The sequence below is a fragment of the Hyaena hyaena genome, unplaced genomic scaffold (assembly GCF_003009895.1).
Source record: "Hyaena hyaena isolate Hyena2069 unplaced genomic scaffold, ASM300989v1 scaffold_211, whole genome shotgun sequence".
Taxonomy (NCBI): Eukaryota; Metazoa; Chordata; class Mammalia; order Carnivora; family Hyaenidae; genus Hyaena; species Hyaena hyaena.
Window position 1 is genome coordinate 1,653,633 of NW_024080847.1, and position 15,659 is coordinate 1,669,291.

The 15,659-nt window shown below is 44.3% G+C and overlaps 2 protein-coding genes across 13 annotated transcripts in view; one reads left to right on the top strand and one right to left on the bottom strand.

The window, feature by feature from the left end:
* The window catches only part of NFYA (nuclear transcription factor Y subunit alpha), a 32,538-nt gene extending 23,906 nt beyond the window's left edge, over positions 1-8,632 (bottom strand). For 2 of the 7 annotated variants that reach the window (XM_039242643.1, XM_039242639.1), the window contains exons 1-3: positions 8,495-8,632; positions 1,841-1,973; positions 169-255 (exon numbers count right to left, since the gene is read on the bottom strand). In XM_039242643.1, the coding sequence (XP_039098574.1) occupies positions 169-255; positions 1,841-1,915 (162 nt within the window). In that variant the 5' untranslated portion in view covers positions 1,916-1,973; positions 8,495-8,632. Of the gene's footprint in view, positions 1-168; positions 256-1,840; positions 1,974-2,693; positions 2,738-8,494 lie in introns of those variants that run through there. The other 5 variants (XM_039242641.1, XM_039242642.1, XM_039242640.1 and 2 more) reach the window with 5 other exon arrangements.
* On the top strand, positions 7,617-14,791 carry OARD1 (O-acyl-ADP-ribose deacylase 1). 6 transcript variants are annotated; one of them, XM_039242651.1, is made up of 6 exons: positions 7,617-7,670; positions 9,899-9,978; positions 10,472-10,616; positions 11,545-11,603; positions 12,648-12,760; positions 14,121-14,791. In XM_039242651.1, exons 2-6 carry the CDS (start codon positions 9,940-9,942, stop codon positions 14,221-14,223), a joined length of 459 nt encoding a protein of 152 aa, XP_039098582.1. In that variant the 5' UTR covers positions 7,617-7,670; positions 9,899-9,939; the 3' UTR covers positions 14,224-14,791. The 6 variants fall into 6 exon arrangements, with proteins under 6 accessions (XP_039098582.1, XP_039098583.1, XP_039098579.1 ...); XM_039242648.1 differs by lacking the exon at positions 7,617-7,670 and adding an exon at positions 8,811-9,250; XM_039242649.1 differs by lacking the exon at positions 7,617-7,670 and adding an exon at positions 8,811-9,119.
* Positions 14,792-15,659: the final 868 nt, after the last annotated feature.

Here is a 15,659-nt window from a genome sequence, read left to right on the forward strand (position 1 = left end):
TGAAGCATGAGGAAACTGGACTCTTACAAGCCTCAAAGACAAGTTAACAGCATCAAAGACATGCAGTTGACTTTGCCATTCCTCCTTGAGACCCTACCACAAAGAGCACTAGACATGAGGACAGGAGAAGTTCATGCAGTGCTTACAGAGAATCAGAGAGGGCACCACTACCTGGAGGGTCTGGACTTGCTGGCCTGAGGCGGATGCCACCTGGGCCTCAGTCTGCAACTGGACAGCAGTGACACCACCCTGCTGCTGAGAACAGGAACAGGAAAAGCTTGAAATGTATCAGGAAGGAAATGTATAGTTCAAGTCATGAGAATACCTTACCTCTTCCGGGAAAGGGAGGGAGTCTTCTTTGAACAGGCCCAGCCAACAGAGGACTTTCAAACTGTACAGACTCCCTATACTAAAGCTGTCTTGTTGTGGGTTGCAGAATTAAAGATATCAGCCCTTGTCCCCAGAGTGAAACTCAAAACAGACTTCCAGGACTCATATCATCAAAACAGTTGTCATCATTAACACAAAAATGTCTAATGCAATCCTTACCCCTCAGAAATAAGCATTTGATCCTTCTGCTTATTGTTATTTTCATGCTCTTTTTATTTCTTCAGAGGAGTTCACAACAACAAAGCTATCAGGTTTTTTACAGCTTTGAAGCTACAGTGAAGAATTTCTGGGACTTAAATACAATCACCAGATAGAAAGAATGAAGCAATCACTCTGAACCAAAATCATCTTCATGCTGGTCAATGCCCTCATGTCCCCAAACTGAAAATTACTTCTATTCAGTTGGATTACCTTAGAAACAATATTTTCAGTGATTTAACCTAAGTTTTATAATCTCTAAAGGGAAGTTCTAACAGAACAAGAATTTGTCCATCAGGGCCCTGGTGTGAATAGAGGGCCCTTTGTGGAGTCCCCTTTCCTAAGAAGGCGGCTGAAGGAAGCTGCCAGAGCCACAGCAGCTGTGTGGAAGGAAAGCCAGTGAAGGAATTTAAATAATTACTCTTAATCAAGAGTCAGCTCTTGCCTTTGATCATCAGATAGGCACAGCTCACGATCAAAATAGCCTTTGCACTCCCTACTTTATATTTTTTTCTTATTCTCTAAGTTCCCTTTTGGAGACAAAACATTCCCAATCTTGGCCTTGGGTCCAATCAATGTGTAACAACTTTCTTTTCTTCAAGGGAGAAATACAAATAAACTTTTCACTAAAATAAAGCCAGGGACAGAGCATCAGAAAATGTAATCTCTGTATAAATTCAAGAAAGGAATCTATCTTAATTAGGAACAAACTGGCAGGGAATTCCTTTCTAATATGAGCTCATCCCTACAAGTGGTTGTCTAAATATTAACCTCAAGCTGATCTAGAGCTTTTCAAAATAAGCACCGTGGCGGATCAAATCAAAGAACAGTGGATTTCTTGGAAGTGGACTATCTTGGTGTATCCACGGTGGCCGAAGCCTTAAAAGATCACAGGCTAGCTTAATGAAGAAGAGAAACAACAAACCTGAATCCAGAAAAAAAGCCCAAGTTCCAAATTCCCGTCTGAGAACAGACTATTTTGAAGACAGACATTTTAGTAAAATAAAATGGGCAATTCTGTATTAAACCAGGCTCCCATGGAGAACAAGATTTTTTGTGGTCACAGATGGACTACAGAGCCCTGAGTGCATGGAACACGAGAGAAATGGCAACAATTCCAATCTTCAAAAAGCACTTCGGCACAAGTCACCAGACCTATTAGTCCTAAGATCTGGTACCTTGAAATCCCCACTTGAGTGGTGCCAGTATCAGCTCCATCGCTGGGCCATTTAAAGCAGTTTTACGTCCATACCTGCTGCTGAATCTGTCCAGCTTGCACAACAATCTGTTCTGTGGAACTACTGCTGTTTGCTGTGTACTGCTCCATGATCCCTCCCAGTTACAGTCCTGGCCACGGTGAACTTCACTCTGGAGATCCTAGAAGACTGCAAAATGCACTCCTATTAGAAAGGCTGGAAAAGAAACTAAGTGAGATTGTTAACAGAAGCCTCGCCATATGATTAACATCGATACCTTCCTGCTGTGCTTCATTTGTAAGACAATTGGGGAAGAGAACAGGAAATGTTCATTTTGCTCTCACTTGTATCTACGATTACATGCCACACTCACATCACAATGCCATTTGGCGTGTCTTAAAAGTGCTTTTCGTCATGTCTTATTGGCAGCCTTACCTTTCAATCCTACCAGTAGTGCAACACACCCATCTTAGAAATACTCATTAAACTACAGTATCATTTGTTACAAGGCCTATTTAACACTGGTTCTCAGGTTCACATGCACTTCAGAGAGGAAACAGTTTGTTCAGTTTATAACATACATTTGCTGCCTGCCAATACCATACCAAACACGTACTCTAGTTCTCTACATATGGTCTGCAATGTAAAATTTCAGGGTTTATTACTTAGTGAGTAAATTACTCATACCTGAAGTCAACCATTTTGCTTATAAAATTCTTCATTAAGTAGAAGCTCAAACAAAGGTTTAGGAATTTGCATTTTAACTCAGAGGAAGGCATAATAGCAAAAATGATGTTTATAGATTAAACAGAAGGAAAAATTTTATATAACTTATTAAAGCTATGAGTTTCTCTAAAAAGAACTGAAGTTTCCTTCACTCTTGCATTTGAATGCCTAGTAATATCCTACCTTTTATTGTATAATTTCAATTCTCTTTACGGCAATTTTCAAATCTATACAAGAATAGTGAGAACATTATTAATGAACCCCACACAACCATCTCCAATTCTTACCCATGGCCAATCCTGTTTCACACATCTCGTCCACTTTCCACTTACCCCTAAAATACTTGAAATAAATCCCAGACACTGTATTATTCCAAATTTCTGTAAACACTTCAGCATCGATCTCTAAAGAATAAGGACTCTTCTTTTGTCTTTAACATTTTATCACAATATTGTCTCCACAGTATAATTTCAAACATTATAGAATTACTAAGTCTTTAATATCATCGAATATCCAGGCCTTGGTCAAATTTATCCTTCTCACACCCCTTAACAGTTACAGACTCTTCTGATATAAGGACACAATTAGATACATGGAAATGATATTTGAGAACCTTAGCTAGACTTGATTCAAAATTTAAAATTATACCAACTGCCAGAGAGTCATTTCTTGGAAATATGGGGAAGGTATAGGTATATATAAACAAAATGTACATAAATCTTTGCCCCCCAATTTTTCTCCAGGCCTTCAGAAGTTCCTAAATTTGAATGATCAACTTATGTGAGCTAAAGTGAACTGCACATTTTGTCAGCAAAGCAATGCACTACTATCCATAGATCCACACATGGTAGATGAGATTAATCACTTGTAAGCTGTCTCAATATGGTGTAAAAGAAATAAAAATATAATCAAGTGCATGTGCAAGTATTTAGGAAGAAGTATACTGAGGTCTAACATTCACGTTGAAATGCATCAAAAATAAGATGGATTGATCGATGGAATGGATAGAAATACCCGATAAGTCAAGAACGGTAAGTATGGTACGACGTGAACAGCTCACTCTAGGTGATGGGTACATTATAAAATTCTTTCAACCTCACTACATGTTTGAAAAATGTTTGTACTAAAATGTGTGCATAGCCTATTACTCATAACCAAAAGGGTATGCAGAGTAAGAGAGCCATAAATAAGGACACAATGACTATGCTGTCACAGCACGATGTTCTGTAGCCATATGGTTCTCTAAGTCACACCCCTCACTCTGATAGAATGCTCACCAAGCAACTAGCTAATTTGGATTTACAGGCAGATATAGCAACAGGGAACAAATATGATCAACAACACAAGTAAACTTCATGGTTATTTCTCACTGCATATTAACAAACCGACTTTGTTTTTTACACTGGTTCACTCCTGAACTAGTTAACTAAAGTCAACTCCTGATTCTGGGAACAGAGAATTCGTTTTCAGCAAGACTAAGCAGCTCTGCCAGGGAAGTAAATGGTCTTCCCTGAACTATCTTGTCTCTAACTGCAGTGTAATAGATTTATGTTTGTAAACTAGTAAAATTAAAGAATTAAGGGTCATAATACAAAAGAGCACAAGGGATTCCATTTATATGAATCCCTAAAAAGACCATAATAGCCTAAAGACAGAAACAAGTCAGTGGTTTCCTGGGACTGGAAAGGGGAAGAGGGGTAAGGGTAGGAAGTTAATTGGGATTATAGCATCTGGAACTTTTCAGGGTGATGAAAATGTTTTATATATTTTTATTGTTGTGGTTTTTGCATAGGTGTATAAAGTTCATCGAAATGTGCACTTAGGATGATTACCCTTTGTGTCTAAACTGTATCTCAATAGTCAATTTAAAAGTTTAGGCTCATGGGGTGCCTGGGTGGCTCAGTTGGTTAAGCGTCTGACTTCGGCTCACATCATGATCACACGGTTCGTGGATTCGAGCCCCGTGTCGGGCTCTGTGCTGCCGGCTAGCTCAGAGCCTGGAGCCTGCTTCAGATTCTGTGTCTCCCTCTCTCTCTCTGACCCTCCCCTGCTCACGCTGTTTCTCCCTCTCAGAAATAAATAAAACATTAAAAACTTAAAAAAAAGTTTAGGATCATGAAGCCATGTCCTATTTCAACACCTCCCCCACCCAAATCCTTTTTTTTTCCCCTTGATCGCTACTTTCCACAAATTTATCTTATCAAGTACATGATTAATAAAATGCAGATTTTCTTCTTACCTAGTTTATCCTGGCAATAAATAAAATAAAAAGCACTCCAATTCAAAGACATTTCAATCCATTATACTTGGACAGGTTAAAAACGTTGGCAGTTCTCAATCTAATTCTCTCTCATATTAATGAGATTCAGATTACAGCATTATACTGAGACTGCTAATCGTGTGTACCTAACTGGCTTCCCTGAAGCCATGTGCTCCTATTATCATGAGCTTCAGTTAGCAAAACTGCAATATAATGGGACACCGTCCTTCCTCAAATGCTTTTCCGACCAAGATCTGAACAAAATTAAGTCAGCCAGATTTACTCAGTCCGGCTCTGGATCCTAACACAGTTTCTCCCTCAAAGAGTGAGTGTGTCTCTATTTTGGCTCCCATGAAAATCCTTCTTCCCCAGTTCAAGGTGCAGATCCCTAAATGTAGCTAACTACTAGGAATCCATTCTATGTGGCTCCATACATGTTTTAAAACTAAAACTTCCAAAAACTCAATCATAAGCACGTGAAAGGCCACCCGAAAGTGTCATACTTAATAACCACTACCAGGTAAAGACTGTAAGAGTGCTTTCAAACATTTCTGACCACAATTCCTGGGAAGAAACATATCTTGTAACACAAATCACTGTATACATAACACAGGGAAAAAGTTAACTGAAAGGAGTTTGGTGAATACTTGGATTTGTGTAACCTAAGATGCACGGTTAGTATTTCCTGTTGCATTATAAAAAATGAGCAGCACTACTCAGTAAATTGGATTTCACAACTCAGCAAATGGGTCCTGATCTGTCTGTGAAAAGGCCAGAGAACAAAGGGCTGTCCCCTGCCCTGCTGTCCAAGAGATTTCTAGATTGGAGTTCCTAATTTGCTCCTTGCCTCTACTAATGATGTGCCATCCTCAAGGTTTCAGAAATAAAAAGAGAACCCTGACGAAGAACCTGACTTCAAAAAGTCTTTAAGTTTGGTAAAGAAGTAAATTTCTTTACCGGACCCCTAAGAGAGAAACTGGTAATATGGCGAACAGACATTTCTTTCACCTGGGGACAGGTAAGTCAAGGGAGGCTCCAGGAAAATGTGGCATCTAATCTGGTCCAAAGTGTGAGAAGGATTTATACATGTGATGATGTGGGAAGGGATGGAGTACTCTGAATGAAGAGACAGCATAAAAGCAGCGACGGAGAAACTGCAAGGTATGAACAGCAAACTAAAAGGCCCCATGTCAAGAGAAAAGCTAGAGGTCAGAAGACTGTCTCTTAAAATTCCAGGCGAAGAAATTCTTCTGGAGATGGGTGGACGCTCTAGAGATGTTTCACACAACAGCGACCAGACTCTAATTTACAAACTACCTTTTAGAAAGAAGTCTAGTGACAGCGCTTGGTGCTTTTAAAGTGACCAAGTATATCTGTTTTTACATGCCAAGGTTAAAATAATATTCAAAAAGCAAATATAAATGTTTTAAAAAAAATGCCTAAGACATGCAGCCCCACCTACTAACATGGATAATGTCCAAGTAGTAAATGAATTTAAGAGGACTTAAACTTTTTTAAAGGTAGAAGTAAATAACCTTATTTACTACTTATCATCATCTTTAAAGATGACTTTAAAAAATGAGGGGCACCTGGGTGGCTCAGTCGGTTAAGTATCTGACTGCGGCTCAGGTCACGATCTCAGGGTTCGTGGGTTCGAGCCCTGCATCGGGCTCTGTGCTGCCAGCTAGCTAAGAGCCTGGAGCCTGCTTCAGATTCTGTCTCTCTCTCTCTCTCTCTCTCTCTCTCTGACCCTCCCCTGCTCATGCTCTCTCTCAGAAATAAATTAGAAAAAAAAAGTCTCTTAAGTTTTTGTAGTGGAGAGAGCACTGGATCAGTTTTCTGAAACCTACCAGTCGTATGGCCTTAAATGTGATTACAAAAACGGGCACCATATACTTAAGACCTCCTCTGTGTGCCAGGGACTGTAGTAGGTGCTTGGGCAGAAATTTCTCAGGTCCTAGGAGAAAAATCTCCCTTTCTGCCCCCAAACTTAGCTGCTGTTACGGGGAGCAAAAGCTCACAGATCAGAAACTTGTTTTTCCAACCTTGGGAAAAAACACACTTTCTTCCATCTGAACGTCCAAAAATAAACTGCTTCTGAAAATTCTCATCAATATACACAAGCGCTTTTACCAGGTGGGCTTTCTAGCCTAAATTCTCAGTACTGCCCAGTGTCCTAGCCCGTCTCCCCTCACTCCCACCCCCGACAGCACAACTTAGTGCCTCTGCACATGCTCTTTTTTCTGTGAGTAGTGCCAGTCCATTCTGTCCTGTCCGAAGAAATTCCATTGTCCTTCAAGGCCAACGAAAAGTGTGGTAGCATGGAGTCTTCCACTGAGGCTGTGGGTGGCTCACACACCAGTACTTTACAGAACTGAACTCGACCTCATTGTACCGTTAGGTGTTAATTAGTTGTTCGCTTGTCAATTTCCACCAGGGAAGTATTCCTCCCCAGCATAGGGATGGCTGCCTGGGTTAACTGCTAGAGACATGGTTGCCAGTGGAGATTTCTCCTCACCCTAACGAAAACCCCACAACACTGCTGAGTTTCTACAAATAACCGCTTACAAAACGTTAACGTGAAATTCCAAAGTATATAAAATTATGTAAGTCAAAAGATAAACTGTGGGCTGAGGTATTGGGTCAAGCCTGACACATGCAAAGGGACACAAAAAGGTGAAAGGAAAACAAGAAAAGAAGTCTACAATCCCAAAGCAGCGGGAGTTCACAGGACGAGCCATGAAGACAAATGATGTAAGAAACAAGTGGTGCAGCCTCCGGAAGAAGGAATGCGCAGGGCTGGCAATCTTCTACGAGTGAGGTTCCAGGCACCGAACGGACAGGCCGGCTGTGCAGCCAGGACAAGAAAGCCGACCGCTTGGTTGAACTCCAAGACGGAGGTGTGCGGTTCTGCCCCGGCGAGCGGGGCGGGGAGGAGAGGAAATGACGAGCCAAAAGGGGGTGGTAACGGCGCCAGGCCGGAGACCCAGGCCGAGCGTGCAGAGGAGGGGCGCGTCGGGGCAGGAGGGTGGGCGCACTAACGGCCCCCCTCCCCGGGCCCGGGAGACGGCGGGGGCGGGCTCGCAGGGCGCCGAGGCGGGGGCGGGCCGGCTCCCTCTCCCCGCTGCTCTCCGGGCCCCGTGGCTGCGGCGCGTAACTCCACAGGCCTCAGTCGCGGCCCAGGTGGGCTGCAGACAGGCAGACCCGGCTCTCGGAGAGCTGGGATCGCGGGCCCTGGCGGGAGACTCCCCGTCCCGAGGGCCGGAGCATGGAGAGTGCAAGGGAGGGCTTCAGTATGAAGCCCGAACCATCTGGAGGAGCTTGCCAAGGCCCCGCGCGTGTGTGCACCTGAGTGTAAGGGCGTTCGTGGCAGGCAGGCCCACCGACTCCGAGCCTGGGACCTGACAAATTGGGCCTAAGCGTTGTGAGAATGTGGAGGCATCCCCAACTGGCACAGACACCCAGCAAGGGTCTGGACCCCGAGGTGCTCGCTCCCGAGGGCGCCATCCCCGCGCGGGGCGGCCCCCTGCAGGCCTCTGCCGGGAGTGGCCCGGGGCACTCAGAAGCCCTCGGCCGGGGCCGCCGGCCGCCCCGCTCGGCTAGGCTCAGCTAGACTCCCGGGGCTCGACGGGCGCCTGGGCCTCTCCTGAGTGGTCAGCGAGACCCGCCAATCGGGGCGCTGGGGCCGGCTCTGGGCCGCTGGATATTGGCTCCTCACACTCACCGTGCCTCGCTCCCCCGGTTCGCTGCCCGCGCTGATTGGCTCCAGTACCGGACCCCGAAACCCAATCAGAGGCTCCAGCCGCCGCTGCCGCCGCCACTGCCGCTGCCTCGCAAAATGGCGAACTCGAACAAAGGGGAATCGGGCCTCCCTCCAACCGCCTCCGCGCAGGCGCCTCTGAGACCACGCCCCCTAACCCCAGCATCTGGCTCGCCCCACCCCCAGTTGAGGGAGCACCGCGCAGGCGTTCCCTGAAGCCACGCCCACTTCCCTGATTCGACACCATCTCCAGCAGAAGAAATACGCAGGCGCCTTCTGGACGCGCCAGATCCTTGAACTCAAACACCGCCCTAAACATAGTACGACGCAGGCGCTAACTCTCTTCTTTGCTAACTGCCCACCCCCTTCTCTGCGGAGGCTGGAGACACACCCCTGGGGCTAAGGCGCAAGCGCCGTTCTTCCCCACTCGCGGTGGGCTGTCTCGTTACGCATGCCCGGGCGGCGGCGGGACATTCCACGGATTTTACCGCCGGAAGTTCGGCGGACATTACCAAAGAGTGCGAGTTCGGCTAGCTTGCTAGAGCGGCTTGTTTCCGCCCCGCTCCCGGGTGGTGGGCGGCCATTTTAGGTGCGTGCAATTAAGGGCTGTGGCGGGATTGGTTCTGCGTCTGAGTTCGTCCGCCGCTTCCCACCTACCAGGGCTGGATCCGGAGCCCTTCCCCGAGGGGCGGGACCTCGCAACGGCCGACTCCTTTCCAGGTGAAGGGTAACTCCGGTACGTTGTGGCTTTGAGCGAGCTTTACCGCTACTTCCCACGGGACCTTATAACAGGCCCTACGCCCTCGTTGACCTGCCTTAGGGTGGGAGACAGAACGAGAGGTCTCTCTCGACTCCTTCTCGGTCCCCCCCCACCAAGGGCAGATGGGGGTGAGCCTTCCTTGAGAGGCCGCCTTCCCTCTCCCCCGCCTGCGGTTCGGCAGTACACTCCCCTGGTGTAGACACTCCTCGGTCGCGGCTCAACCGGATTGTGGTCAAGTCCCTCCCTTCATCTTCTGTGCCAAACCCACTGGGGAGATACTTTTGGTTTTGCAGGGAAGAAAGTCTTAAATTGCCTCGCGCGGGCGCGGAGAAAGGAGGAGGCGCATCTTAGGGACCGCCTTTTCTTCCCCTGGCCGAGCGGGGCGCCCCAGGAAAGCGCGAAATGCGAGCGGGGCCTGGCCGCCTCCAGGCCTAGCCATTCTTTCTCATTCTTGCCCCAGAAGAGTTTTGTATTATTTCCTAGAGGCTGGACGAACTCCCATTCGGCGATAAATGGTGGGGGAAGAAAACTACCAAGTGGGTGGTCAGGGCAATTTGAATATAATGCGTTCAGGCTGCCTAAGCATTTTTCCTTTTCCCTTCTCCTAGCTAAAGAAACCCTTAAGGTCTGGAAATAGCGACTCAGTATCATGGCCGGCAGCCCTAATGAAGATCCAGAAGGAAGCAGAGTGCGTAACAACTGTTAACTTATTGGTGAACTGAAATTCAGAATAATTAAGGTCAAAAGCATAAACACTTTAATTAAAGACATAATTGAATTGTCTTCCGCCTTCCCCCCCAGCTGATTTGCTTCAGAAAGGCTGATACAGTATTAGGCAGAGACCATGATCACTTTCCTTTATACGTTTGATGTAGTTAACTCCTTAAATTCTGCAGATTTGGTTTTATTTCTTTTTTAATGTTTATTTGTTTTGAGAGAGAGCACGAGGGGCGCATCCCAACAGGCTCCACCCTGTTTTGCAGAATGACTGGGGCTCAGTGTCAAATCATGAGATCATGACCTGAGCGGAAATCAGGACGACTAAGCCACCCAGGTGCCCCTACAGATTTGGTTTTAAGTCAAGGAGGGGCAGTAGTGGGGAGCACAGTAAAAGGAAAATGAAAGAAATGTCTTAGTGTTTTTCTGTATCAAATAAAACTTTTCCCTTTTTCACATTTTAGATCACTTATGTGAAAGGAGACCTTTTTGCATGCCCCAAAACAGACTCTTTAGCCCACTGTATCAGTGAGGATTGTCGGATGGGTGCTGGAATAGCTGTCCTCTTCAAGAAGAAATTTGGAGGGGTGCAGGAACTGTTAAATCAGCGTGAGTTTTGAAAAACAGCATTAACTAGTCTGCCTTGGCTAGAACATCTTGATCTTCTGTTATAGTTTAATTATTAGACAAGGATATATATTTGGAGAGCGGGTTCCTAACCACTGACAACTTTAACTCTTCCGATTAAGGTTTTCCTCTACAAAAATGGCCTACAGTTTGGCTCTCTATCACACCAAACTTGAGTTCTTAAAAGTTTCTGATCTCTTCCTCTATCACAAAACTTCTTTGATATTACTTCACTTTTCCGAAACTTTTAATCAACCGAAGTGCTTAACCAAGTCCATTTGGCATTCAAGATCCTGTTACCCATATTTTACTTCTCAAAGAGAAATTTAGAAACCTCTTCATTACAGATCCTTCCTGTCACTTTCTACCAGTGTTTTTAAACCAGAGATATGGGTTAGAATCACCTGCAGAGCTTGGCAACAGCTGCTCGGATCACAGTCCTGGCTTATCGGGTCAGAGACTTCACTGCTGATTCCTTTGAAACAGTTTATACTGCTTTTTATTGTAGTTCTTTGTAAACGGGACAGCTTCCCTTCATTGAAAGCTCTTCAGTAATTAGGAACTTTTACACATCTCTGTGCTCCATAATGCTTAACACAGTAACTCTTTGTATGTAAAAAATGGTTATTAAAAGTGTTTTAAGTGAATAAGTAAGGGTGTATTTGAAAATATGGGCAGGACAAAAGATGGGGTAAGAAAAAAACAAGACTGAGAAAATGGAGAAGAAAGCTGGGAGTTAAGTAAGGCTGATAAGGAGCAAAGTGTTAACAGAGACAATAGGTTTCTTCAGAAATGAAATTATTGTTTGGTTCTGAAGTCACATATGTAAAGATTTCATTTTAAATTGAAGAATGCAAGTTGGTGTTGTCTTTTTTAAATACCTTTCTACTATTAAATAACTTTTTCATAGAAAAGAAATCTGGAGAAGTGGCTGTTCTGAAGAGAGATGGGCGATATATATATTATTTGGTAAGACAAGGGTCAATTCTTACTGTGTTCTAAGGACTGGATGTGGGCCGCTGCATTTGTGTTGCTCGTGATGTTCCATTCTAGACAAACAAAGATGGCAAAAACCTTCTGATTGCATGCCAGCTCAGATCCAGTGGTGGTGGCTATTTGGAGAACTGTGTTAGAAAGGAACACGAGGCTGCATCCCAGCTTGGCTGGAAAGAGTACTGTGACAGCTATCAAAAACCTGTGTTCTAAGATTTGGAAAATTACGGATGTCGCCCCTGCCTGAATTCTTTCCTTTTCTTTCTACTGTGAGATTGAAACATAGTATCTCAAAAGATGGATTTCCCAAAGGAGTTTTTCTTTCATTCTTCCCTATCAAATGCAGTGCCTAGTATTACTTAGCTCCTTTCCTGCTTTCTGCCTCAGCGTGGGATTCTTTCACTGTCCACATGGCCTTCAGGTCCCGGAAGGGTTACGGCTTCTTGGTGATGGTGCTGAGTGACTTAGAGTAACCAGCCCACTACAAGTCTGATTTGGACAGCATGCTGAGTGGGGACATGTCATAAGCCTTTGGGATGTTGTCCTTAAGGTCAATGTGACTTCCAATCTTGTTTGGAACAATACATTTCTCTGTTCTTTATAGAGAAACAAAAAGCAAACAACCATGGTTTCTAAATAAACAGACTTAACAGGAAGTTTTCAGGTGGTATGGGTTCTTCCTTGTTACAGATAAATTGCTTATCACTTGGAAGTGGCACAAAGACTTTGACCTACCTTGCTTAAAAACAATAGACAATAGGGCACAGCCTACTAATTTCCTGGGCTTCTTGGGAAAAGGAAAGGTTATTACATGGCACTATCTGGGTTTCTTGGGCCCTATTTAGTGGATTTTCCTGAGGGCCTCCAGTAACTGGAAGGGACAGTATGAGATCTGTCATCCTGTTCTAAGCAATTATGTACTTATTATTTTAATGATCAGTATGTTGGGAGAATGTGATGGCTTTTCTTTGACTATTATTTTGGACTAATGGCAATTTTAAATTCATTCTTTGTACTCAGATTACAAAGAAAAGGGCTTCACATAAGCCAACTTATGAAAACTTACAGAAGAGTTTAGAGGCCATGAAGTCCCACTGTCTGAAGAACGGAGTCACCGACCTCTCTATGCCCAGGCAAGGAAATTCAGGGCCCCGAATGAATACTTGTAATCGAGTGGAGAGCTTTGCTGTCTTACCGGAAGACGAAGAACTTAAAAGCTTTACTCAGAATATAGGCTTAAAAGTGGACAAATTTAAAAACTTTTTAAAAATCACTGGTGAACCAGTTGTCACACCTCAGGCCATGTTCTACCCATTTCTTAGCCTGTGTTGAATGAATCAGGATAATTAAAACACACTACCTACTTAGTGGGGAGGACATGTTGTTGAGTCCCCTTTGTTGAATTTGAACATCTGCGTAAGGCCGAGGCTCTCTTGAAGCAGTAAAAGCTCAAGAACCAAGTCTGAGCAATTGTGATTTTCTTCTGGGCCACTTCAGGTATCCCAAACCTGTTAATCTGGTTCAGAAAAAGTTGTAAATTATCACTGCCTTTTAATATACATGCTTGTTTGTAGTTAGTGTGGGTAGTAGCCAGAGGATATGTCACTTAGGTAACATCCCTAGCTATTAGGAACTAAGGGGAATGACATTGGGGGTTCAATATCCTCTTTACTTTCTTTTTAGGAAATAGGCTTGGGGTCATTTCTCTTCCCATCAGTCTAGTTTTGAGTCAGTGCTGACCATGCATGCAGGTTTGTTCCAAGCTCCATGTTACTTAAAAATGTGGCTTCAAGGTCTATCATCTTACCTTGGGCTTTAATGTATTCGTGTCTTATGTATCTGAAACTGTTGGGTGTTTTTATCACAGTTTTTTTTCAGGGATTTAATTATCAGACTGCATGAAATGAGCACTTTTAAGTCTTTTTTTCTGTAGGGATATTGAGGATCAGTAAGGTAACATCTTGGAAGGAAAGGTGCCAGAGTTTTATGGGCTGATTGAGGTTTTTCACCAGGGTGTTGCAAAGACCTGAATTGCAATCAGCTCAGCGTTTCCCAACATTTCATTTTGATTTCCTTTTTGCAGAGATCCTGTCCTTTGTTCCTCTTTTTATCTTCCTTCACCTTCCCCCAATTCCTTGATCATAAGCATATTTAAAACATACAAGCTAGTTTTTATCTATAGATTTAGAAGGAGAGTTGAGTCTCCCATGTCACCGCAGTTATACATTTTCTAAATGTAGCCTCAAACAATTGAGAAGTGGTACATTATTAGGCAAAAGAGAAGTGACAGCTATTGGATGTTGGGGCTGTCTAGGAACAGCCTTAGGTGACTCACAATAGGAATGAACTTGCAGACTCCCACTGTAGCTGCCTAGGTGTGAGGCCAGATCACTTGTCTTTATGCTTTCAGTGGGTGCAGCCTAAGGGAAGTGGAAAGAAGCGACTTCCCAGATAGCTTCATCACAACCAGGGGAGACGTTTTGTCTTTTTCAGGATTGGATGTGGTCTGGATCGTCTGCAATGGGAAAACGTATCTGCAATGATTGAGGAGGTGTTTGAAGCAACAGACATCAGAATTACTGTGTACACACTGTGAACAGATGGGCGCTTTGGATGTGTCCACATTCTCCTGTATCATCCCTACTGGACCATAGCACTGGACGAACTGGCCTATTTAAGTCCTTGGTCAGGGGAAAGTTTCACCACATGAAGCAGTCTGTGTCACACACAGGCGAGACTTGGATTGCTGTATTCTCATGATTGGACTGGGACTCTGGAGGAGGGATTGCTTGGGAAATGTTGCTGTGATGTTTTCTGCAAGAAGGTAAGGAGTAGATGGCCTGATAGGAGGCAAGGAAACCAGATGTTGGGCCTCTGACCCGTTTGCTCCAGGATACTGCCTGACTTGTTTGGCTTGCCACTAGGTGGCAGCATTGATTATACTTCTCTGCTGTTAAAGAGAAATTTCAGGAAGGAACATTTCAGTTAATTTTGCATCTTTTGTCATTTACAAGTTTGCTTAGTATTATCCTTATGTCACATTCATCCTTGGAGAGAGTGATGGGTTTTGTTTTGTTTAAATTACAAAAATGAGTGTTCTGTTGTTAACGAGACATTTGTGGTGACAGAAGTGGAAGAATAAATATGTTTTCTTTTGGGGTCAATGAGGTTCTGTGCACACATCTGTTGTTCTGAACCTGGGTAATGGAAGATTCGCCCGAAAACTAATTGGGAATAATCAGACAAAGGGTCCAGGGGGAAGAACAGCAAGGTGAGAAGAAACCAGATCAGTGGGTCAGTATTTCCGGAAAGGCAGGTTTAGAATCCCTTCATGGTGAACTTGTCCTCTCTTCTTCCACCACGTAGCTTCTGTGACTGAACGTGTTTGAATTCAGTCATGAAACAGACGAGATAACATACATTAAATGCCTGTTAAATTGCTCGGGGCAGAATAGTGACTCAACAAATCAGCAGCTTTCAACAAAATCCTTAAAAATCTTTTTAAGAAAAAGGCCCACTTCCTCCAGAAATTCTAGTTTGGTAGCTTGGGGGCGGCTGGCGGGATGGCTGTTCCTTTGTGTTTTTAAGCAGCAGAGGGTTGTGATCCACAGCTGGGATGGAGAATAATAAATATTAGTTCCCTTTTCTTCCTAAGAGAGCACCACTTTATCCACTCCCATGGTCACAGTGAAAGGATATATTCCTGGATCCAGTATCAAAGGTGTTGGGAAAACTAGTAGAATATTCTATTTTACCATTACTATGGTATGGTATTAAAACGAGGGTACCTGGCTGGTTCAGACAGTAGAGCATGCGACTCTTAATGTCAGGGTCGTGCATTCAAGCCCCATGTTGGGCATGGATCCTACTTGAAATAACAAAAATTAAAAGGGACACGCCAGGGGGCCTCAGTCCGTTGAATGTCCGACTCTTGGTTTTGGCTCTGGTCATGATCTCATGGTTCGTGGGTTCAAGCCCCGCATCACCATGGAGCCTGCATGGGATTCTCTCTCCCTCTCTTGTGACCCTCCC

Bases quoted from the DNA above. Each gene is read 5' to 3' on its own strand.
- OARD1 (XM_039242651.1), top strand. From the start codon at position 9,940: ATGGCCGGCAGCCCTAATGAAGATCCAGAAGGAAGCAGA. The intron at 11,604-12,647 runs GTAAGACAAGGG...CTTTGTACTCAG, and splicing joins GGCGATATATATATTATTTG to ATTACAAAGAAAAGGGCTTC. The intron at 12,761-14,120 runs GCAAGGAAATTC...TGTCTTTTTCAG, and splicing joins ACCGACCTCTCTATGCCCAG to GATTGGATGTGGTCTGGATC.